The following is a 25,121-nucleotide window of genomic DNA, read 5'->3' as shown; positions in this document are numbered from 1 at the left end:
CACTTTGAATATATTGTCCCACATCCTTCTGGTCTGCCAAGTTTCTGCTGAAAAATCCACTGACAGTCTTATGGGGGTTCCCTGGTACATAACCTGTTGCTATTTTCTTGCTGCCTTTAAGATTCTTTATCTTTAATTTCTGACAATTTAATTATAATGTGTTTCGGTGTGGGTCTCTTTAGATTCATCTTTTTTAGTACTCTTCAGGCTTCCTGGACCTGGATGTCTATTTTCTGGTAGGAAACTTTTCAGTCATTATTTCTTTGAATAAGCTATCTCTGCACCTTTCTCTCTCTTTCTTCTTTTTCTTGGACACCTAGAGGGTGTATATTTGTCTGCTTGATGGTTGCCCGTAAGTCCCTTAAGCTATCGTCACTCTTTTTTATTCTTTTTCTTTTTGTTTCTTTGATTGAATGAATTCCACTGTCCTGTCTTCAAGTCTGCTGACCCTTTCTTCCATTTTACCTAGTCTGCTGTTGAACCCCTCTATTGAATTTTTTCAGTTCTATTTAGCTCTATGATTTGTTTGATACTTATTTAGTGTTTTCTATCTCTTTGTTAAAATTCTCACTTGGTTCATGATTCCTCACCTGACCTCTATTATACTGAATTCTCTATTGTGTAAACAGCTTACATTCATTTCATTAGGATAAGTTTTTGGAGATTTATCTTGATCTTTTGTTTGGAATATATTCTCGTTTCCTCATTTTCTATGACTCTCTGTGCTGGTTTTTTCACATTAGATAAAACAGCCACCTCTTGCAGACTTAACAGCAGTGTCGTGTAAAAGATAAACCTCATTAATTAGCCCAGATTGAGCTCCTGATTCTCTCTCAAACTTTTGTGATTATTCAAGTTGCTGTCTTTGTTTGTAGGGGCTCCTAGTAGTTAAGAGTATGCCAACTCCTGCCTATGTCCAAAAGGAGAGGATCACAGTCAGCACCTAGACGCAGACTGATTAGAAGATGGACTGTCAAGCAGGAGCTGAGAAAGTCTGCAGTCAAACCACTTCCAAGGAGAAACTGGGAGATGGGCATTTTTGTTCGTTCCTTCTGTGTGGAGCCCAGGTGTATAGCCACAGACAGTGCTCCTATACCCATCTTAAAACTGTTTCTTTGTTTGATATAGTCTTGAGGGACTTGTAAATGCAAGTCCCATTGGCTATCACAGCTAGGTGATTAGGGCTTATCCCTCAGGCGGCAGCCATAAAAGCTGGACTGATAGCTGTGGGGACAAGTTGCTTCCTGGGAGATACTGGTAAGTTGGCTTTATTGTTGGACCAAGGTAGAAAGAGAAGGCAGTGAAAGTGCCCACTAGCTATTTCGAGCTCTGGGAGAGATCACACAGTCAGCATTTAGATATGTGGTAATTAGAGGTCAGACCCTGAGCCAGCAGCCTGTGGTATGCAGTCAAACCCCTTCCAGACAAAAACTGGGCAACAGGCATTTTTGCCAACTCCCTTTGCATTGAACCTTGGGGGCTAGACATAGCAAGTACCTCCATGCCTGTTACTGCTTTTTTGTTTGCTATAGTCCTGTGAGCCTTATGAATGCAAGACCCACTGGCTGTATGAGCTAGGTGATATGGGCCATGTCCCTCAGATGGCAGCTGTAAAAGTTTGGGCACTAGATGTGTGTACAGAGATACTGGTAACTTGGTTTTATTGTTGAAGGGGGCTCCCTAAGGAGGGAGATCACCGCCAGTACCTAGCTGTGTGCTAATTAAAAGCTAGACTCTCAGGCAGCATCTTGTAAAGTATGCAGTCAACTTTCTTGCAGGGAAAGCCTGGGAGATGAGCATTGTTGCCTTCCCCCCCTGTTCTGAGCCCTTGGGGGAGAGCCACAGTGCGTGCTTATGCTCCCATCATGCCCCCAGTAAGAGCTGCTTCTTTGTTTGCTGCAGTCCTGTGGGACTCATGAACACAAGTCCCAGTGGCTTTCAAAGGTGTTTTGGGAGCACAAGGAGTCTTTAAAGTTGGGGTACTAGTTGTGCAGTCCAAACCATCAATTCTCAGGGAAAAGATGGAAGTTGGGATCCCTCCTGATTGGATGACACTGTGCTGGGGGTGGAATTTATGGCAAGAGTGTGTCTCAGACTTTCCTACTCATTTCAATGTGGGTATTTTTTCCCACAATGTGGGTATAGAAGTCTCTCAGCTAGTTTCTGAATTTCTCTAAGAGGGAATTGCTATTATGCAGCAACACACTCAGTGTATCTGTGGAAGGAGGGAAATTCAGGAACCTGCTCACCATTTTGGTCCCAGTCCATAGTGAGGTTATTGATGTTTGCCTTCATTCTTTTCAGTTAAGAATTTTGTATTATTTCAGTTTTTTTAAATTAATAATAGTTCATCACTTGATATATAGTATTTACATTAGTATCCATTTAAATCATAGATTTGACCCAGGGTTTCTTGCTCTGAAACACTGCCAATATTGTAATAGTAATCATACACTTCTATGCATTTTTTTTTTCGTTAAATAAATCATATCTAGACATTTTTCTATAGGAAGAATAAGTCAATGCCAGTTATTCACCCAAAAATAAAATATAAAAATGACAATAAAGTATTACCACATGCCTATTAGAACAACTAAAATTAAAAAAAAACACAGTGATAATAGTTAATGCTATTGTAATAACTGAGGTTGTAGTGAAAAGGAATCTCTCAAAAAACACAACTGGTGAGAATCTCTGAAAATAGCCTAACAGTTTCTAGCAAAACTAAACATGCACTAACCATATAACCCAGCAATTATACTCTTGGGCATTTAACCCAAAGAAATGAAAGCCTATGTTCACACAAAACCTGTACACAAATGCTCACAGCAGCTTCATTTATAATAGCAAAATACTAGAAACCCAAATATCCTTCAGTGGATGAAAAGTTGAACAAACTCTGGTACATCCATACAGTAGAATACTAGTCAGTCATAAAAAAAAAATATGTAACATCACACATTGACCTCAAGAACAGTAAGTTTAGGGGGGAAAGGTCAATCTCTTCATTCTCCTCTATGTGGCAATTCAATTTAAACTATAATTAATGGTCTCCACAGGATCTATCCTAGTCCTATGTACATTTTTGTTAGTGTGAATTGTCTCTGAAGCATCATCTCAGGTGCTGACAGTAATGAATCTCTGGGGCTTCCACAGGTGTGGGTAGGAGGTGCCCAACTTCAGAAAGCTTTTCCTTAGCATACGGCATCATTACTAACATTTCCTAAACTTGATTACATTTGATTCCTAAAAGTGATTTCCATTTTTTGACATATATTCCTTTCAGCATTTTCAATTTGAAACCCTAGAACCCCTGTTTAAGGATAGAAACAGTGTCAAAAGTTCCAGCAAAGTTCTTATATTTTTCATTAAAATTTATCAAAAATTCGGCATTTTTCCATGAGAATTTTTAACACCTTGCGTACGGATCACGAGAATCTTCGTTTTTTTCTGAGCCATGCGTTAAGGACGGATAACGAGAATTCTCGTTTTTACTGTTGACTCTTTTTACTTTGCATATTTTATTGAATTATTTGTAGAATAATTATTTATAGAATAATTTATTTGTAGAATCTATTATTTATAGAAAAATAATAAATGACATAGAAGCATTTACACTTTAAAGAGAAGAGTGCATTTTAAAGTAGTTTCTTTTAAAAACCTGCCGGAACAGAGGGGTATGAGGGATTTAAACCCCGCCATACGCAACGTGTTAAAAAAATTTTTAAATTTGAAATTTCAGTTTTTTTTTTATTATAAGCATACATTTTCCACCAATTATATCTTTAACTTTGGTATAAAAGCCACTTGGAATATAAAATTTACTTAGTTTTTACTTATAGCATATTTTGAGGTATTGCTGTTTCACTTAATAGATTTCCTTTAATATCATTATAATATTAAAAACTAAAATGACAGGAACACTTACTGCCCCATCCTTATCCTCCAGAAGTAGGTTTCCTAGTGCTTCAACCATGCCACCAACCCTGTCCCCCTGCGTTGCACACAGCTGTTTTACCCCCAATCAACTGAGTATATATATCCTTCTTCTCGGGCAATAAATCTTAACCCATTTTCTTAAGGCAGATTTTACTAAATGCCTATCTAGGAGGCAAACAAAAACAGCTCTGTTCTTCAACTTTCCCCTCCCTTGCCATTCTCATACTTAACACACATACACACAAAACCTGTTTTCTGAATTTGACTAAAGAGCTTAATATTTGAGACCAACAGCAGGAAAACAAAGAAACTGAGTAAGTAATACCCACTTAACCAAAAAACAAATTCCAAAATTCCACTGAAATTAAAGGATAGTTGTAGAGATCAGGTAATTAAACAGATCTTAGGATAAAAGTAGTAATAGGAGAGACAAAGTGTAGCAGAGAGCAGATTCGTGACAGAAAAAGTAGTGAGCAGAATATATACAGGGAAGTCAGTGGCTTTCTTTTGTTGTATCATTGTCACATATTGAATTTTCTCCTCAAAACTTAGAAAAGGAATACAACACACACAAACACATAAAAATCAATAATCACAATGACAATGACAGATATTTCATACTTGTATGGCGATGGCCAAGTACTGGGATCCTGAAGTACCACACCAAGGGCATAAAGGACAAGGGTCTGTGGGGAAAAAATGACTCTAGTTAGTCAAGGCCTAACAGAGACAAAATGACTCCCAGAAAGCCAGCCAACTCATCAATGTTCTTTTAATATAGACAATGAATACAAAATAAAAATATAAAATAATAGAAGATAACACAAGCCATTATATTGGTGATCTTATAGTGAGGAAGGCACCCATAAGCGTGTCACAAAATCTGGAAGCCATAAAGTAGTAACAGATTTAGCTATATGAAAATTTAAAAACTGTATCCAGCAAAAAACAAAACATACCGCAAGCACCAGTAAAATTTAAATAGAAAAAGAAATATTTGCCATATAACTGAAAGGTGATATATACAACATACAAAAAGACATATGAGCTCACTAGAAAGAAGAGTGAGTTACAAGCAGATAATTCACAAAAGAAGAAAAAAAACTGTTAGTATCTATATGAAAAACTGCTCAATCTCTCCAATGACTAAGGAAAGGTAAATTAAAATAATAAGACAATTTTTCATATAAGATTCACAAAATATGTAAAAGATTCATAAATCAAGAGGTGGTGAGGATATGGAGCAAAAAAAAAATTCTCATACATTGTTGCTAATAATATAAATTGCTTTTAGATGGCAATTTGAATTTAACATGCATATAGAGTTTGACCCAAAAACTCCATTTCTAAGGCTCTACCCAATACCTGTACAAGTATATAATTTGCAATAAAATAAATAAATTTCCAACTATAGAGACTGCTTAAATAAATGCTGCTAGATGGAATACTATGCATCCATTAAAAATAATGAGTTTGATCTGTACCAACTGCCAGTTGTACTGGCAGCCATTATACTCTCAGTAAAAGAAGAAAATTAAAGAACATTATACGAAGAGTAAACTTTCACATATAAATTCAGTTTTTAAAATACACATACATATCAGTGTATATGCACACACACAGAGTAATATACATATACAGAAAGAGATCGACAAAAATACACATTAAATTAATAACAGCAGTACCTGCGGAGAAGGGAGCTTTTCTTCTATATTGTTTGAACTTTAAAACAACCATGCATTATTTTGTCGTTTAAATGATTATGTCTTGGATTTAATAATAGGTAGCGCTTGTTGGACACATTAAATACAGACTAAAAGAATTGAAAAGAATAACTGAATGATTTAAGTATACTAAGTGTTTCCTACCTCTCTAGGAATAATGAATTTGTCAATCTTTCCTTCAATATCTTGAAGCCGAGCAGAAACTGGTGTCAGTTTGGAAGTTCGAACAGTTTCACAAAGCACCTGCCGACAATATCTGTTTAAAAAAAATTTTTTTTGAAGATCTTTACTTTGGGAGAGGCAGTTTGAAATGTACATACATTTCAAAATGTCATGCAACAACTTTCATAACCTTCCTAATTTGAAATAGTCACATAATAATTCTTTTTCCCTTGAAGATGTAAGTTATATGTTAGAAGTATATAAAGTCCACTTGGGGAAAGATTTAATAAAAACACCTTTAAAAGTATCAGAAGAAAACTCAAACCAGCAATTTTACAATTTTTGAGTACAGTCCTTTATTTTTCATAAAAAAATGTAATAAAGGACTTTTCTACTCCAAAATTATAAAAATATTGATATGACAAGAACCATAAAGAAAAATACAAATATTCTAACCAAAGGAAATTTTTTCACATATTGTCAGTTATCATAAAATTAAAAGACAACTAATAAATATATCTTTAATGTATAAAAACTCTTTAAATATTCATAACTAAAATAATCAAACACCCCAATAGAAATATAGACAGAGAATATAAAAAAGCAATTGACAAAATAAACACAAATGGCCTGAAAGCATGAAATGATATTCAACCTCATTAACAATGGAAAGGTTGCCAATCAAAGCAATTTTTTTTACTTGCCAGACTAGCAAAGATGAAAAAGAATAATAGACAATACTAATAAAAAGTGGGAAAAAAGACATAGTCAATGGATGTAAGTATAAATTGGTATAACATTTCTGAAGGGTAACTTAGCCATATATAGTGAAATATTAAGTGTGCATCACAATGAGAATAATATTAATAAAACTAAAATATATTGAAATCTTGCCATTAGACCATTCTATTAAACAGTTTCTATGCAGTACATCTTTCAATCCTTGTAAGTACCTCATGGATCCTATTACTATTTTAATTTTACAGATTTTTTAAAAATGAGGCCATTGTTTAAGATCACACAGCAGTTAAGTGGTGTTGACAAAATTCAAACCCAGATATGTCTTACTTCACAGCCCCTATACTATTGCCTATATCCTTAAATGATAGTCTCATTTCTAGGACCTTATTAATAGAAACAACTGGAAATATCAGCAAAGGGGTAAGCATAGGAATGTTGATTGTTCTAAAACAACAAAAACAAAGGAGGAAACTTCTTTTCTTCTTTGAACAAATATTTATTGGGTACCTACCATATTAGAAGCACGGTGTTAGATACTCAGCTACAACATTGAACAAGACAGATACCCTCAAAGGAACTCAGTCTAGTTAACAGAGGAAGAGAGAAAAGAAGGGACATCATCTCTTTAAGGATGAATAGTTAAAGAAGTGCAGTAACTGTTATGATAAAGAAAGGTGATGGTAACAGGGAACACATGGCAGGAACACCTAACTAGAGAAAGGACTATGCGGAAAAATAAACTTAGGCTGAGACCTGCAGGAAAAAAAAAAACTAGAAGAGAGGAAGAGAGAATCTAGACAAAGAAATAGTCTGCTAAAGCCAGAAGATAAGAAAGAGTACTGCTGTACCTCTGAAGAAACAAAAGAATTTCAGTATAGTTGAATCCAAGGGTATAAAGAGACACAAGTAGTAAAAGACAAGGTGGGAGAGGAATGCAAGGCTTAGCTCTTGAAATGCCTCATCAACTATGTTAGTGAGTTTAAATTTTACTTTAAGGGCAACCAGAGTCACTGAAGGATTTTAAATTGGGAACTCATCTGATCACATGTGACTCCTCAGAGAAATAAAGATCACTAGCACAGCAATTCTCAACTTTGGCTACACATTAGAATCATCTGAGAAGCTTTTGAAAACCTCTGACGCCCAAAGATTGTTGGTTTAGGACTGGTCCCAGTTTGTCTATAGTATTTTTAAAGCACCTAAAGTGAGTACAGTGTGCCGTCACAGGCTCCAGTAGCAATATGGAGAAAGGACTAGAGGGGAGCCACATTCAGGACTGCTGGACTATCCCACATAAGCTGATGGTGGTCTGGAGTGGGTGCAATGGAAAGAGCTAAAACTAAACTTCCAACTGAAAATTGTTTGGAAAGTAGAATCAACAGAACTTGATCACTGATAGGCTGTGGTGGAGTTACTACACATAATACTGTTCACAGAATATTTAGAGAAAAAATGAAATATAATAAGTTATGTGTTTTATATTTTTAAATGTTTTTAATTTTTTGTTTTAAATACGTATGTATATATGCATAGAAAAATCTGGAAAAATAATAAAATAGTTAACAATTGTTATCCCTTAAGGGTTTATTTACAAAGACTCTTCTACTTCATACATTTCTGTATTATAAAAACTTCAAAAGGCAAATATGTATTACTTTTAAAATTAAAAATAGTTATACTCAATGTAATAAATAAAACTTCCAACATTTTGAAGAATCTGTAACAGAATCCTCCCTGTGAAACCCATGGCTTTGAGTTCTTTCTAATGGCTGTATCCCTATCTTCTCTCCTATAGTTAAAAGATGCTCGAAGGCAGGGTTGCTTGCTACCCAGTGGCAGACTTCCAAGTGCCTAAGCAGTCACAACTGCTATTTTTAAAAATCTTTAAGTCATTACTTACATATTTTTAAAAATCCCCTATTTCAGCTGTACAATTTGATGAATTTTAGTAATTGTATACAATTGTATAACCACAACCACAAGCAAGACACAGAACAGCTCCCTCACCCTAAAACCTTTACTCTTACCCCTTTTTAGTTGATCCCGTCCACATTCCTGGCTCCAGACAAACACTGATCTGCTTTCTATCACAACAGTTTTGCCTTTTCTAGAATTTCACCTAAATGAAACTATACTGTAGGCAATCTTTGTGCTTGACTTCTTTTACTTAGCATAATGAGATTTATCTATGTTGTTGTGTGTATTGATCTTGTTACTTTTTATTACTTGGTAATATTCCATGGATATTACGCAATTTGTTTATTCACCAATTGATGGACATTGAGACTACTTCCAGCTTTTTGCTATTATAAATAATATTGCTATAAACATTTGCATACAGGTCTCTGTCTGGACATTTGTTTTCACTTCTCTTGGGTGAAAGCCTAGGAGCAGAATTGCTGGGTTATATGGTAAAGTGTATGTTTATAAGATTCTGCCACACTGTTTTCCTATAGGACTGTACCATTTTCCATTCCCACCATCAAGGTATGAATGTTCCACTTACTTGACATCACCGATACTATTTTATACAGGCAGGCTAATGTAAAGCTTTCCCAGAGTTACCTTATGGTTTTAAAAAGTAAATTAAATTATCCATTAAAGTCTGTTGGTAAACATTTTAAGTCCTATAAAGATCTATAGCTTTCCTAATGATTAGCATTAGCTTTAAATTAGATAGTGAAACCAGTTCAAAGTTACCATTAAATGGTGTCCTCTTCCTTTTATGGTATTCTTACCTGAGTTGCTCAATTTTCTCTGTAGTAACAGGACCCTTCCCAAAAACTTGGTCTATCTCTTGATACAGTTTTTTCTGCACTTCTTCAGAGGTGGTTAAAAAACAGATTGCCCAGGTGCACACTAAGTGAAAATTTATATTAATAAACAATGAAAATAGCTAATTCATAGTTTGGGTGCAGAATAAAAAACAACTTACAATTTTTTTTCGTATTTTCCTTTCTTTCTTACAGAAGATATATATATATGTATATATATATATATATATATATATATATATATATATATATATATACTACCAAAAATATAAAACAAGGTTGTTCACAGGATTTGTGCTTCACTGAACAGAACATAAATATTTACAGAATGCTCCCCAAAAGAGATATTGCCATCTGGAAGATTTCTTTCTTAAAACTGACAAGTAATTAAAGCCATTTAATGCATTTACCTCAGGTAAAATAATGATGATAATAAATAAATCTCACATCTGGGGGAGTGTTAATGTTGATAACTTTGATAGATTGTCTGGTTCACTCAACCATATAAAATCAAAACCCTGATTTATTAGTTCACTCAGGAACCCTGATGAAATGATTCATACAACTCAAAGTAGCAGATTTACCTATAAATCAAGATTTAAAATTTTTACTTGCAATGGTAGATACTGGTAGATACCCTGGCTCAAGAACTGAAACTGGTTATTGCTTAGGACAGTGGTTCTCAAAAATCACCTGGGAGTGGTTGATGGCACAACCTCACATCCACAGATTCTGATTCAGTAGGTTTAGGGTGGGGTGCAGCATCTGCACTTCTAACAAGTACCACAATTATTTTGATGGACACCAAAATTGAAAAATCGTTAGCTTATGGCTTACTTTTGGTTAAAATTGCTTATGGATTATATTCATTATGGAAATTAAAAGGTAAGAAAATTACATAATGAACATAAAACAGAGAAAATAGAGTAGTTATATTTCCCTTAGTAATCCACTGGGATTACAACTACACAAAGAATAGAATCATCCAGACATATAGTACCTCTTTCCCTAAATTATGCTTGAGATGACTCTATCTACAGCTCTACTTTTTCTGTGTCAACTACTTCTTAAAATACGTTTACTAATTTCTACCTCTACTTACTATCTTTCCTGAGCTAAGGGCTGATTTAAATTTGTCTCAAAGTTACTTGTTTTTAATGTTTGCTTAATTTACATATTATCTAATTCCTATGCCTGAAAAAGACTTAATTCACTTTCTGCACTAAATATTATCAAATAAAATCTACAGGGACCTCATACTCAATTATTTTGATAATTTACTCACATCTAGAGTTCAAAAAAGACGTATGATGAGTAACTGCCTGTCCTTAACTTTTGCCTACGTATGCTTCTTTATTATGACTTTTGAGTGAACTGTATAATTTCTATTTCTATTTCACAAGTCACATGAAAACGTGTACAGTTTACAATGTGTATGTATGCAATTTTACAACAATGCACAGTAATATACAATATGGAAAGATTTAGCACAAAAAATTGAATTCAGTAGGCACTCGTATATCCTGCTTGACTATATCATCGCTTAAAATATAACTGCATAAGCTTAATAATCTCAAGCATTGGTTCTTTTATCGAACTATATTAAAAATAAATTATGACTGGGGATAGCTTAAAAATGTGATTTTTAAGCCACTGAACATTCTTTAATTACAATACTGAACCAAGACACAATTTTATAATTGAAAGATACCTTGGAGGTCATCTAGAGCTAAACCCTTATTTGAGAAAGGGAGAAAATGCAGAGGTAAGTATCTTGCTCTAGGCTAATAAATAGCAGAGGAAGAACTTTAGATAAGGTTTCCTGCCTATCTTGCCTCTCAAAAACTTCAGATGTGACTTAAAAAATAACCAACCCACATACAAAGAAATAGCAATACTCCGAAAATTCCCCCCCAAAAATGCAAATAAGATTAAAGTATTAACTCAAACTTGGAAATGATCACTTTCTGTGGTATCTAAAGCACAAATGATTCCGATTTTTTTGAAGGTCTTTAGCAAAAATATATTTTAATGTAATAAAATTTTAAAACGAGCATTTTTAAAAAAATTCAATGCATTATTTTTTGACACATGCTTACCTTAATTCCATTTCATCTATAATATCTGGACATCTCTGTCATTATCTGGACATTAGATGTCAAAAATTTTACAAAGAAAAAATATTTATGGGAAGTTTACATTTGTACTCATCGTTTATAAGAATATTTCCTTAAACAGAAGAGTTGTAAATGAAATCCTTCAAGGGAACGTAATTTTTTAGGTTTGAAACTGTTTTAATACTTTCTTTAGCATTTTATGTTTGTATATTTTGACAGATACACATAAACTTTTATAAATACTGTATGAACGACTGGTATACTGCTAAACTAAAAACCAATAATGCAACTTAAAACATATCACATATTTTAGAATTTTAAATAAAAATCACTTTCAATTCCACCAAAAGAGTTCTTTTAAATTGTGATTTCTGTGACCTATCTCTTCTGTTATTGGTAGACCTTAATAATAGCAGACTGGATTACAGTCAAAGTGAAAAGCCTCAGTAGGAAATTGAAAAGCTCACTGTTCCAGTTAGAAAGGTGTCAATAGCAGCTCATTTTAAAGGTACTAACTAGAATTCACAATCCATAAACTGTGTCAAAAATTTTATGGCAAGGTTCAGAGGTGGCATAGAACACCTGGGGTGAAAAATAAAGATACATGTGTGAATGAAGCCTTTCAAACAAGAATAAAAACAAAGAGGGAAGGGAAATTATAGAGGTCTTGTAAACAGCATTTTCTTTATTTCAGAATACCTTTACCCGTGTACATTTTGTAATCTAGCTCAAAAAAGAATCAATTTATACTTACATTTTGCAGTTATTATACAACTGGCCAGAGAAAATATCATGCTGTCTTCTAGGATCTAGGAAACAAAACCAAGTTTAGAAATAATGTAGGGATTTAGGTCAAGGAAAGGAAAACAGTATGTTATTTCTTTACGATGATTTCACTTAAAAAAAAAAAAAGAAATATATGTATACATATAAAAACCAAACCTAAATACTACATTGCCTTTTTGATGCAGTAAACATTTATCTGTAATATTAGTATCTCATGATACATTTTTGCAAACAAACTGGTTCGGTCCTCTCTTTCTAGTTTGGTCTGGTGCAGCAATGAAGCCTCTGGAACAATGAAGAATCAGACACTGTCCTTGGAGCCTGATTCAATTTCTACACCAATACACACCCAGAAAACCACTTCTGTCTAAGAGGACTTACACGTATAGAGTGGGGTTGAAGATTCTTACAATAAACGGGTGTGGCAATAATGGCTCCACACTTGTCCTTTGCCTGACAACTCCACAAACACAGTGGTGTGCTGGGGGTAATACACAGACACACTGGGAACAAGCCAAGCCACAGCTGATCATGCGGGCAGAGCAGCTTAATCGATACAGGCTTATATAAATCCTCCCATTTTAGGATCAGAGCAGTTGGCTCAATATTTGCTTACCCAAACATTAAATAACATATAGCCGCTTCAAAGAGTTAAATAATAGGAGACTAAATAGTTATACTATTTATAGATGATGTACAATAAAAGAGAAAAAAAACACTGAATTCTAGAAAGGCATCTGGATTAAAGTGAACAAAAAACACATTTTGTACATGTGTGATTATCTTTTATCTAATAAATATTTAATAATTATATCACCTGTTGGTCACTGAGGTTCCCCTGTACTAAGGAGTCAATAAAAATAGATTGACTGAAGTTCCTTCCTTTTCGTTCTTTTATCATTTTCTTTAAAATAGATTCCAGTTGCATAAGGGCTTAGAAAAGAAAAACAAAAAGATTTTAGAATATACGCACTTGTAAAAATTGAACTTTTTAAATATTTCTGTACAATGTTACTATTGCAAAATAAAATTTTCAAAGATAAGAGTAGTGACCAACAATTTTTAAAAAGCTAATTTATGTTTAAACTCTTCTACTCTTTTTTCCTTCTTTTTGCTAAATGTTACATGTATACAAAAGAGTACATAAACCACCTATGCATAATCTCAGGAATAATTATACAGAAAACACCCACAGTATCATCACCCAGGTCAAGAAGTAGAATAATGCCAACACCTTAGACGCCTCCACACACAAACACCCCCCGACCATCCACCTTCCTTCTAAATTCTATCCTCTTAACTTCATTCTTTTCCAAATCAGGCATCACTCCTTTATGGATAGAAACAGGTGTGAAATAACCAGAAAAGCAAATTTCTGAAATCTAAAAGATAATAAAATTATCCAAAGATTATTTCTCAGTCCCATCTTACTTGACCTATCATAGAATTTGATGATGTTGATCACTTACTCTCCAGGAAACACTTTTTCATTTTGTTCCAAAGATTCCACACTCTCCTGGACTTCACACTTTTCTCCCACTTTACTGCCTGCTCATTCTCATTCAGCTTTGCTGATCCCTTCTCATCGCTCAAATTTTTAAATTCTAGAATGTCCTGGTCAAGGCTTAAGTTTTTGGACTTCTTCTCTTTTTCTATTTACATTCATTAGCTTGGGGACCACCAGTCTCAAGGCTTTAAATACAATCTATGTACTTAACATTCCCAAATTTATATTTCCAGTCAGGGGACCTCTTTTCCCTAAACTCCACACTCATATATCTAATAACGCCCTTAGCATCTCAGTTGGATGTCTGAAGCATATTATACATAACATATCCAAAACTAAACTCTTGATCTTTCCCCACAAAAGTGGATCGTCCTACTCTTCCCCATCTTATTTTTTAATAACTTCATTTTCCAATTACTTAGATCTTAGTGTTTCCTCTCTTATACCCCACATCTAATCTGTCAGCCAATGTTGCTGGTTCTAGCTTCAAAATACAGAATTTTTCTCCCTTACTCTTTTTTTTTTTTCATTCTATATTTTCTGGGCCTGCACCCTAGTCCAAGCCACATTATTTCTCTTGCCTGGTTCATTGCAATAGCCCTCTAAGTAGTCTCCCTGCTTCTGCTCTGGACCCCTGTAACCTGTCAAAGCAGCCAGAGTGATCCTTTAAAACCATAACTCAGATCATAACTCTGCTCAAAATCTTCCAGTGCCTTCCTGTCTCATAGTAACAGCCTAGTCATACAATGATCTATAAGGCAGACAAAATATGTCCCTCTTCCCAATCTTTCTGGTCTCATCTCCTTCTATTCACTTCACTCCAGCCATATAGCTCCCTGTTATACATCAAATACAACAGAAAGAATCCCACTTCAAGGACTTTGCAATTACTTTTCCTCTACATGAGTATTCTTCCCTGGGGCATGAAGATGTCCACATGATCTGCAATGACTGGTTGCCTTATCTGTTGCAAGTGTTTGTTCAAGTCACCTAATCTTGGTAAGGCCTTTCCTAAGAAGCTTATTTAAAACTGTAACCTCCCCACCCCTAGCACTCCCTAGCCCCCGTCCTCATTTAGTTTTCTCCATACCACTTTTCATCTTTTAACACACTATTCAGTTTACTTATGATTATCATCTGCCTCTTCTCACTAGAATGTGCTGCCACAAAGACAGAAATTTTTGTTTTGTTTTTTGTTTATTGACATCGGCCAGCCACCCCCAAAAATACTAGGCCATTATAGATCTTCACTAAATATTTACAGAATTGAATAAACGTAATAACACAATATATTAAAATGAGAAATTATTAACACTGTATTATAGTGGTTCCCAAACTTTGCTACAAGCTAGAATCACCTAAGAAGCTTTAAAAAAAAAAAAATCGTAAAGCACAAGTCACACCTCATACCAATTTAGGACAGAAAGCCAGGCTTCAATATTTTTTAAAATATTCAATGTATAGCAAAGTTTTAGAATTATTACTGTACATTCTCAACCCTGCAAGTATATCAGAATAATCCAGGGAGCTTTTATTAAACTGAGGCCCAGGGCACCTCTATCCAGATTCTGAAAAAACTGATCTAGAGTGGGACCTGAGCTTCAGGATTTATTTGTTTTAAGTTCTCAAAGTGATTCTAATGTACAGACCAGAATGAGATTTACTCACTTAAACAAAGGAAGCACTGATCTGTTGTTAGATAATCTACTTAATATAAATTATTAATTTTTGTGTTATATTACTTGTGCCAATAGTTGTGAAATACATTTTTTATTAAGGAGAATTAATCCAAAAGCATCCATTAAGAATCAGAGCATCCATCAGAATGGTAATGAAAACCAGATAGCAGAAAATGTGTTAATTAAATTGGCTTTTCTAGATTTATGTTGGACATGAAGGGAATGACTAGAATGGTAAGCCCCATGAAGACAGAGATCTTTGTCTCCTATACACAGAATAGTGCCTAGTAAATATAGGCCTCAATAAATATTTGTTGAAAGAATCCAGCAAAGCAATACTATTATATATGGAAAATAATCCATTATTCCAATGCAGTTTACGTATTTATATATTTTAATTTACCCTGCCTATTTCCAAAAAAGGAATTGAAGCAGCTCAGAATAAACGTATTAAAGCATTACAATTACTAAATTACTGACAAAATATATAGAATTTAAAAAAAGGGAAAGAATAACTTTGGGGAGCCATCTAAAACTTAAAATTGCTATTTTCTATGTAGATTTCATAAAGTTATAACCAATGCCAAATAATTTTGAAAATATCTTTATTCAATTTGAATGGCAAGAATTTTTTATGTTGCTAATTTTTTACAAATATCTACACAAGATTTAATCATGTTGATATCGTTTCCTTAGCAATTCCTGTATTGTTGGACATTTAGATGGTTTCTGGTTTCCTACTTGCAGAAATAACATGAATAGAAATATTCATGAATGTTTTCTTCTTTGAGACAATTTCATCCATTATTTATGGCTCTTAATATGTACCATCAAACTGCCTTCCCAGTATTGTACCCGTACACTTTCCAGTAACCTATATAGGCTGTACCAGCTCTACAGCGTTCTCATTCTGCAGTGAGTGCTGGAGTTTAATTTACTAATACACTACTTTTTCCTCTTTTTTGTTTAAGAAAAACTTTCATTATAGTAAATGTAGGAAAAAAAGAAAGAAAAAATATATATGTATGACCTATAATCTTATGATTCAGAGATAAGCCTATTAAAATTGGGGCACATATCCTTTTGTCCTTATTAAAAATTAAAAATGGCAAAACTTACCATCTTCATATTGTCTTTTCCGAGTTGTACTTTTATCAAGTGATCCATCTAGAAAGCCTTTCCCAATCTCAGACCAAACCTGAAAATAGGAAAACATACCTATTATCTAATAAGTAGATTTTCTAAATACCACCAAGCAATCTAAGCAAATCTAAGCAAATCCAACAGATCTGATAATTAAGCTCCTACTTTAAGTGAACTGTATAGTCGTTTACTCGATAGTCTCTAAGTATGGTGTACAAATATATTTTAACAATTTCAGTCAAGGCACTTTCAAACTAATTATAAATGGAAAGTCAAAAGTTCCTTTTCTTTAAAAGAAGTAGGAATGGAGAGGAAACGAACATGGGCATAGAGTCAATACTCAATTTTTAATTATAATGGCACCAGTGGATAAATAGCAAACTCATTGGGGAATCCCAATTTTTACTTCACCTGCAATTATTAACGAGCATTAACTGAGATCCAGAAAAAGGTTAAAAATTAGTCTAAGGTTTGAAGTCTAAGGTTAAACAACAGAATAGGCTTCCAACAATTTCAAAATTGGGTAATTAGCCCCTGAAAAAACGTTAACTTGTTAATAATTCAAAATTTCTGAAATAGGGGGAAAGAACACACCACTTATTAATCGATGCTAAATATCTGAAAAATTATTAAGAGTTAAGAGTCCTCAACTCTTACCTTACAAAGATATACCTTTCAGATTAAAGGTAAAAAAATTAAACTATTGTAAGTACTGTAAAAATGTATAGTAAATGTTTACATTAAGAATGTCCTTAAGAAAAGAAAGGAGTTTCTTAGCATGACACAGAGCACAGGGCAACAATTCATAATGAAAAATTTGAATTCATTTAGTTACTCTATCCTGACAACAAAAAGCTAAACAGACTGAAAAATCAGCAACTCTTCATGAATTTGTAAGACAAGGGAGGACCCAGTGGAAACAGCCTCCAAAGACTGGAGAGATTAGTGAAAACAGGGAGTCCCATCTTACCAGAACAGACTCACAGCAGAAACCGCCTCAGGATAGGAAAACCAGAAGCATAATTGACAAACTGCTAGCAGTTCACTATACACAACTCTTGAGAGTTAAAAACTCCAGGGAGATCGAATCATAGGGGGTTGCCCTAAAATATTATGAGATTTATCTCCAGGAGCTCAACCAGGTTCCCATAGTAAATATTGGAGAAAAACCCCTTTGAGCTCCTAGCAAGAGGATTTGAAAAAGGAACCAATTTTAAATAAGCCAGAGCACTGTTCTTCTTAACAAGGCCTGCCCTCTGATGAAACTTTAATAGTTATAGCTTCTATAATAGTTATAAAGAAATTATAATAGTTATAACCTACCAAGTTTATCAGACCCTATCTGACTTGGGAAAGGGAAATACCCAACTCCAGTCGGGGCTAGCCTTCCACAGAGGAGAAGGAGCATACCAAACTCCAGCCCATTCTAGCCATCGTGTCCCACCTAAGAGGAGAGGAAAAACGGAGACACGCTAGCGAAGTTCACAGTCCAGAGGCACAAGCTCACTAAAAGACTGAGATCTAATCATAGGACCATGGAATGCTTCCCATTTACCCACTCCTCACCACTACACTACTAAAGTCCTATTTACACCGGTTTCTTTTACCCAGTAATCACATCTGGCTATCAAGAAAAAAATTACAAGGCATACCAAAAGGTAAAAAACACAATTTGAAAAAATAGCAAGCATCAGAACCAGATATGGCAGGGATGTTGAAATTACCAGACCAGGAATTTTAAACAATGATTAATATGCTAAGGGCTCTAAAGGATCCTTAGGTAAAGAATAGAGAGCATACTAGAACAGATAGGCAATGTAAGCAGAGAGATAGAAATCCTAAGAAAGAACCAGAAAGAAATGCTACAAATCAGAAACACTAACAGGAATGAAGAATGCCTTATTAGTACACTGGTCACAGCTTAGAAATAGTCTCTGAGCTAGAGGATATATATCAATAGAATCCTTGAAAACAGTTTGTTACAAAATTACACATACTCTTACTATATGATCCAGAAATAGCAATCCTTGGTATTTAACCAAAAGAATTAGAAACCTAAGTCTATACAAAACCTGCACACAGATATTCACAGCAGCTTTATTCATAATTGCCAAACTTTGAAAGAAATCAAGATGTCTTCAGTAGGTGAATGGATAAACTGTGGTACATCCAGACAATGGGATATTACTCAGCGCTAAAAGAAATGAGCTATCAAGCCGTGAGAAGACATGGAGGAAGCTTAAATGCATATTACTAAGTAAAAGAAGCCAATCTAAGAAGGCTACGCACTGTATAATTCCAAATATATGACATTCTGGAAAAGGCAAAACTTTGGATAAATAAAAAGAACAGTGGTTGCCAGGAGTTGGGAGGGGAGGGAGGAGAGATGAATAGACTGAGCACTGAGGATTTTTAGGGCAGCAAAAATACTCTGTATGATATAATGATGGATATATGTCATTCATTTGTCCAAACCCATTGAATGTACAGTAACCAAGTGTGAATCCTTAGGTAAATGTTGGGTGACTATGATGTGTCATGTAGGTCCATCCTTCGGTAAAAAATGTATCATTCTGGTGAGTGATGTTGACAATGGGGCTACATGTAGAAGCGGAGGGTGTATGGGAAATCTCTGTACCTTCCTCTCAATTTCATTGTAAACCTAAAACTGCTATTAAAAAAGATAATAAAGTCTTTTTCAAAATAGCACTATAAAAGTAAAAGCAAATAATAAAACTGAGATAAAAATAAAATTCTTGCAAGTTAGTAAGGAAAAAAAAAGAACATCAATAGAAATATGGGCAAAGGACACTGACTGAGAAGGCAGCCCACAAAAGAAGAAACACAAGTGTTCAACAAAAATATTAAACTATATTGCACCTCAAAAACAACAAAATAATTACAAATCTTAACCATGAAATGCCATTTTGACCTATTAGGCAAATATTGAAAGGAACAATGATTCTAATATTCTAATGTCAAAAGCACAAGGAAAGTGCACAGTAAATGCGGCTGGGGATTGGGACGTTTTTGGAGGGCAGTTCAGAAACACAGTACGCAACTGACTGTGAGGTACATTTCTTCACAGCCTAACATCTGTGACATCAGTTTGCATCTTAAACTGACGTCATCTCCCAACTGTTCTCAGCCACGTAGCAGGCATGATACAGGCATCATTGCCTCTGCATTCACAAATTGTTTATTATTCCTCTGACAAGACTGGACAACAGCAACTCCTTGGTATGTCAGATATTAAAATATCACTTGAAGGAAGATTTCAAGTCATGCTTACAGTCTGAAAACTTTCCTTTGACAACTAGTAATGCTAAGAATATACCAGATTCCTACCCAAACTGTATAATTTGAATCTACTCAAACCCAAATTGAGGGACATTCTACAAAATAAGTGGCTTGTACTTTAAAAAAATGTGTAGTTCAAGAAGCAGAAAAGGGGCGGCTGGATGGCTCAGTTGGTTGGAGCGTGAGCTCTGAACAACAGGGTTGCTGGTTCAGTTCCCACATGGGCCAGTGGGCTGCGCCCTGCACTGCTAGACTGAGGACAGGGAGCTGCCACTGAGGTGACGGAGGGCTGGCCGGAGGGCTGGCCGGATGGCTCAGCTGGTTAGAGCGTGAGCAATTTATGACAAGGTTACCAGTTCAGTTCCCGCATGGGATGGTGGGCTGTGCTCCCTGCAACTAAAAATTGAAAACGGCGACTGGACTTGGAGCTGAGCTGCGCCCTCCATGGCTGGATTGAAGGACAATGACTGATGGGTCCTGGAAAAACACACAGTTCCCCAATATTAGGGAGGGGGAGGGGGGAGGGGGGAAGGGGGAGGGGGAGGGGGAGGGGGGAGGGGAAGGGAGAGGGGGGAGGGGAAGGGGAAGGGAAGGGAAGGAAAGGAAGTAAGAAAAGCAAGCAAAGCTGAGGAACTGTTCCACATTAAAGAGGTTTGACCACTAATAGTAAAGAAATTTGAATATGGGCTCTGGATGAGAGTATAGTATGTTAAATTTCCCAAGCTTGAAAACTATGTTGTCACTATATAAGAGAATATTCTTGTTTTTAGTGAACACAGGCTGAAGTATTTAGGAAAAAAGAGGTAAAATGTCTACTTTACTCTCAAATGGTTCAGGTGGTGGGGGAAGCAATAGAGACAGATAAAGAATGAATGACTGACAAAAGCAAATAGGGCAAAACGTAAACAACTGGTGAACTGGGTAAAGGATATATAGGAGTTCCTTGTACTACTTGCAAGTTTTCTGTAAGTTTGAAATTATTTCTACTTTGAAGTTATAAGAAAGAAAAAGGCAGAGTAAAAAAATACCAACATAAAAACATGCAAAATTGGTATCAGCAGCTTAGAAGAAACTCCTGGAAATAATAGTGGAGGTATCTTTTTAAAAATGCTGTCTTGTTAACGTGAAAAAAAAAATCACAAATCAATAACTGAGTCAAAAAGATTGTTCATTAAAATATGAAGACATTTTAGAAACTCCTTAACCAATTTATTTTGCCTGTGTACATAGACTAGTTTATTCAAGGAAGTAGAATTTAGAGTGATTTTTCCACTTTTATATTTACACTCCTGAATATGTGAATGTTTTATAAGAAATGTATACTTTTTAAATCATCAAATAGAAGTAATAAAACCATTTTTTAATTAAATTTATTGGGGTGACAATTGTTAATAAAACCATTTTAATGGGAGAAAAACCATAATACTAAATGACAAGGTGCTAAGCCACAGTTCCTAGTGATTTTTGTTTTAAACAAATTATCTTGATTATTTAACCTGTTTTTATAGATTTGAATAAAATAAGGAATGATTTCTCAGAGACCCAATATGCAGTAAATGACCTAAGTGTAATTTGAACCAAATAAATAAATGTTGAGATTGATAAAAAAAAAAAATGGAGTGAGAGTATTATTTACTATGGTTTCAAGAATGCCATACAGATGGCCAACAGACATGAAAAGATGCTCAACATCACTTGTGACCAGGGAAATAAAAATCAAAACCACCTCACACCTGTCAGAATGGTTATCATCAAAAAGTCAACAAGTAACAACAAGTAACAACAAGTAACACATCCTGGCCAGGATGTGGAGAAAAGGGAACCCTTATGCACTGTTGGTGAAATTGTAAATTGGTGCAGCCACTATGGAAAACAGTATAGAGAGGCAACCAACTGAAAGGGAGAAGAGTTTTGCAAACAGTGCCTCCGATAAGGGGCTAATATCCAAAATATACAAGGAACTCATGAAACTCAACAACAACAAAAAACAAACAACCCAGTTGAAAATTGGGTAGAGGACCTGAAGGGACATTTCTCCAAAGAGGACATACAAATGGCAAATAGACATACGAAAAAATGCTCATCACCACTAATCAGAGAAATGCAAATAAAAACCACAATGAGATATCACCTCACCCCAGTTAGAATGGCTATCATCAACAAGACAAATAGTAACAAGTGTTGGAGAGGCTGTGGAGAAAAAGGAACCCTCATACACTGTTGGGGGGAATGCAGATTGGTGCAGCCGTTATGGAAGGCAGTGTGGAGGTTCCTCAAAAAATTACGAATAGAATTACCATATGACCCAGCAATCGCTCTCCTGGATATCTACCCAAAAAATATGAAAACACTTATACATAAAGACACGTGTGCTCCAATGTTCACTGCAGCTTTGTTTACGGTGGCCAAGACATGGAAACAACCAAAATGTCCTTCGATAGATGAATGGATAAAGAAGTTGTGGTATATGTACACAATGGGATACTGTTTGGCGGTAAGATGATACAGGAACATTTGTGACAACATAGATGGATCTTGAGAGTATGATGCTAAGAGAAATAAGTCAGACAGAAAAAGCAGAGAACCATATGATTTCACTGATATGTGGTATATAAACCAAAAACAACAAAAGAACAAGACAAACAAATGAGAAACAAAAACTCATAGACACAGACAACAGTTTAGTGCTTACCAGAGGGTAAGGGGGAGGGGGGTGGGAGATGAGGATAAGGAGGATCAAATATATGGTGATGGAAGGAGAACTGACTCTGGGTGGTGAACACACAATGGGATTTATAGATGATGTAATACAGAACTGTACACCTGAAATCTATGTAATTTTACTAACAATTGTCTCCCCAATAAACTTTAAAATAAATAAATAAATAAATAAATAAATAAATAAATAAATAAATAAATAAGAAAACAGTATAGATATTCCCCAAGAAAATTGAAAATAGAAACTGCCATATGACTCACCAATTCCACTTCTGGGTACTTATTCAAAGAAAATTAGAACATTAATTTGAAACAGATATACGCATCCCTATATTCATTACACAGCACTACTGATAATAGCCAACATATGGAAGCAACCTAGGTGTCTATCGATAGATGATCAGATAAAGAAAATATGGTATATGTATGCAATAGAATACTATTCAGCAATAAAAACTAATGAAACCGGGCCAGCCTGGTGGCTCAGGCGGTTGGAGCTCCGTGCTCCTAACTCCGAAGGCTGCCGGTTCGATTCCCACATGGGCCAGTGGGCTCTCAACCACAAGGATGCCGGTTCAACTCCTCGAGTCCTGCAAGGGATGATGGGCTCTGTCCCCTGCAACTAGGATTGAACACGGCACCTTGAGCTGAGCTGCTGCTGAGCTCCCGGATGGCTCAGTTGGTTGCAGTGCATCTTCTCAATCACAAGGTTGCCAGTTCGACTCCCCCAAGGGATGGTGGGCTGTGCCCCCTGCAACTAGCAACGGCAACTGGACCTGGAGCTAAGCTGCGCCCTTCATGGCTAAGATTGAAAGGACAACAACTTGACTTGGAAAAAAGTCCTGGAAGTACACACTGTTCCCCAATAAAGTCCTGTTCCCTTTCCCCAATAAAATCTTAAAAAAAAAAAAGAAATGAGACCTTGCCATTTGCCACATGGATGGACCTAGAGGGTATTATACTAAGTGAAATAAGTCAGACAGAGAAAGACAAATAGTATGATTTCACTTATATGTAGAATCTAAAAAAAAAAAAAAAAAGGCAAAACAGAAACAGACCCATACATACAGAGAACAAAATGATGGTTGCCCAAGGGGAGCAGGGCAGGGATGTGTAAAAAAGGTGAAAGGGAATAAGAGATACAAACTTTCAGTTATAAAATAAATAAGCCATGGGGATGTACTGTACAGCACAGGGAATATGTCAATAATATTGTAATAACTTTGTACAGTGACAGATGGTTACTAGACTTACCATGGTGATCACATTCTAAGGTATATAAATGTCGAGTCACCATGCTATATACTTCAAACTAATAAAATATTCCATGTTAAATATTTTTTTAAATAGAGAATAAAAAATTTTTTTATGTTTTTTTTTAAATAGAGAACAATAAATTCCACATGTGAATCTAGAAAAGGCAAACAGTAAATCAACATTAGGCTGAATGAGCCTTTCTTCAAACCTTATTTCATTACTACAGAGGTTGCCAAAAAAATGTATATACATTTTAAGAAATGACAAAAACCATTAAAATTGTAATACTCAATATATACAAGTCACATTTGACTTCTGCAATTACAAGAGGTACTCAAAGGGGTTACCATCAGCGTCCAGACACTTCTGATTACGGCGAACTACTGCTTGAGCAACATTGACCAAAGTGTCCACTTGTATACATTTTTTTGGCACCCCCCCAGCATTTTAATACTCCATTGGCTTTAACTTCTTTCTATATAGGACACATTCTACTTCTGTTAAATATAGTTTTTCTCTTTATTCTAGAATTCAGTGTTATTTAATAACATACAAGAACTTGTTGAGTATTAAAACTTCTTCAGTCATCTACTATTTAAATTTCAAAAGTAATTGCTTAAAAAGAGTAATTCTTAACTTTTTAAAAACCACAACAATTATCTCTGCTTACATTGTTGTTTTTTAGCCCAAAACAAAGAAATTCTATACTATAGAATCTTAAACCTTCTTAAGAGGCAAAGTCTGTGTTATTCAACTATCCAATTTGATGAAAGAATAATTTTAAATTTGATCCTGGACTTACTGTACCATGATTCTTCTGGAAGCGAATGACTTCCTGGTCATCTTCAAACGCACTACCCATGACCATCTGTGTGACAGACTTCATAGCAAAACCAAGCATATGCTGGCAAAGGGGAATATGCTGGGACTCTGGGTAGGAGAGCCATTTATCTAATAATTCTTCTGAAAGCTGAAAGAGAACAGAAGGCCACAATGATTTACTATTTCCTCTTGCTAAATCTTAGAAAAATTCAGCAAGTAGATCATTTCATTGAGGCTACAGCTCAACTGTGCAATCAAGGTAAGCATTCAGGTGATTACTTCATGTCAAGCTAACACTACTAGCACCGCCTATAATTATAACATACCCTCAATGGTTCAAGCTCAGATTCTGTCAAAGGGCTGATCTGCAAAACAAATAGAATGACAACCACAACAATAAAAACAAAATATAAATTAAAAGTTCAAAGGCTGGTAAAACCTTAAACCTAATG

At 35.1% G+C, this 25,121-nt stretch overlaps 1 protein-coding gene across 4 annotated transcripts in view; it reads right to left on the bottom strand.

Moving 5' to 3' along the window:
• The window catches only part of CYP20A1 (cytochrome P450 family 20 subfamily A member 1), a 59,901-nt gene that overhangs the window by 17,575 nt on the left and 17,205 nt on the right, over positions 1 to 25,121 (bottom strand). For 2 of the 4 annotated variants that reach the window (XM_074340479.2, XM_074340472.2), the window contains exons 5-12: positions 24,996 to 25,034; positions 24,650 to 24,817; positions 16,549 to 16,627; positions 13,061 to 13,176; positions 12,212 to 12,266; positions 9,305 to 9,425; positions 5,808 to 5,919; positions 4,561 to 4,625 (exon numbers count right to left, since the gene is read on the bottom strand). In XM_074340479.2, the coding sequence (XP_074196580.1) occupies positions 4,561 to 4,625; positions 5,808 to 5,919; positions 9,305 to 9,425; positions 12,212 to 12,266; positions 13,061 to 13,176; positions 16,549 to 16,627; positions 24,650 to 24,817; positions 24,996 to 25,034 (755 nt within the window). Of the gene's footprint in view, positions 1 to 4,560; positions 4,626 to 5,807; positions 5,920 to 9,304; positions 9,426 to 12,211; positions 12,267 to 13,060; positions 13,177 to 16,548; positions 16,628 to 24,649; positions 24,818 to 24,995; positions 25,035 to 25,121 lie in introns of those variants that run through there. The other 2 variants (XM_088794511.1, XM_019726861.3) reach the window with 2 other exon arrangements.

This window comes from Rhinolophus sinicus, chromosome 17 (genome assembly GCF_057876585.1).
Source record: "Rhinolophus sinicus isolate RSI-liver-muscle chromosome 17, RSI-T2T, whole genome shotgun sequence".
Taxonomy (NCBI): Eukaryota; Metazoa; Chordata; class Mammalia; order Chiroptera; family Rhinolophidae; genus Rhinolophus; species Rhinolophus sinicus.
The sequence above is the reverse complement of the archived record's forward strand: the minus strand, read 5'-3'. Positions and strand labels throughout refer to the sequence as shown.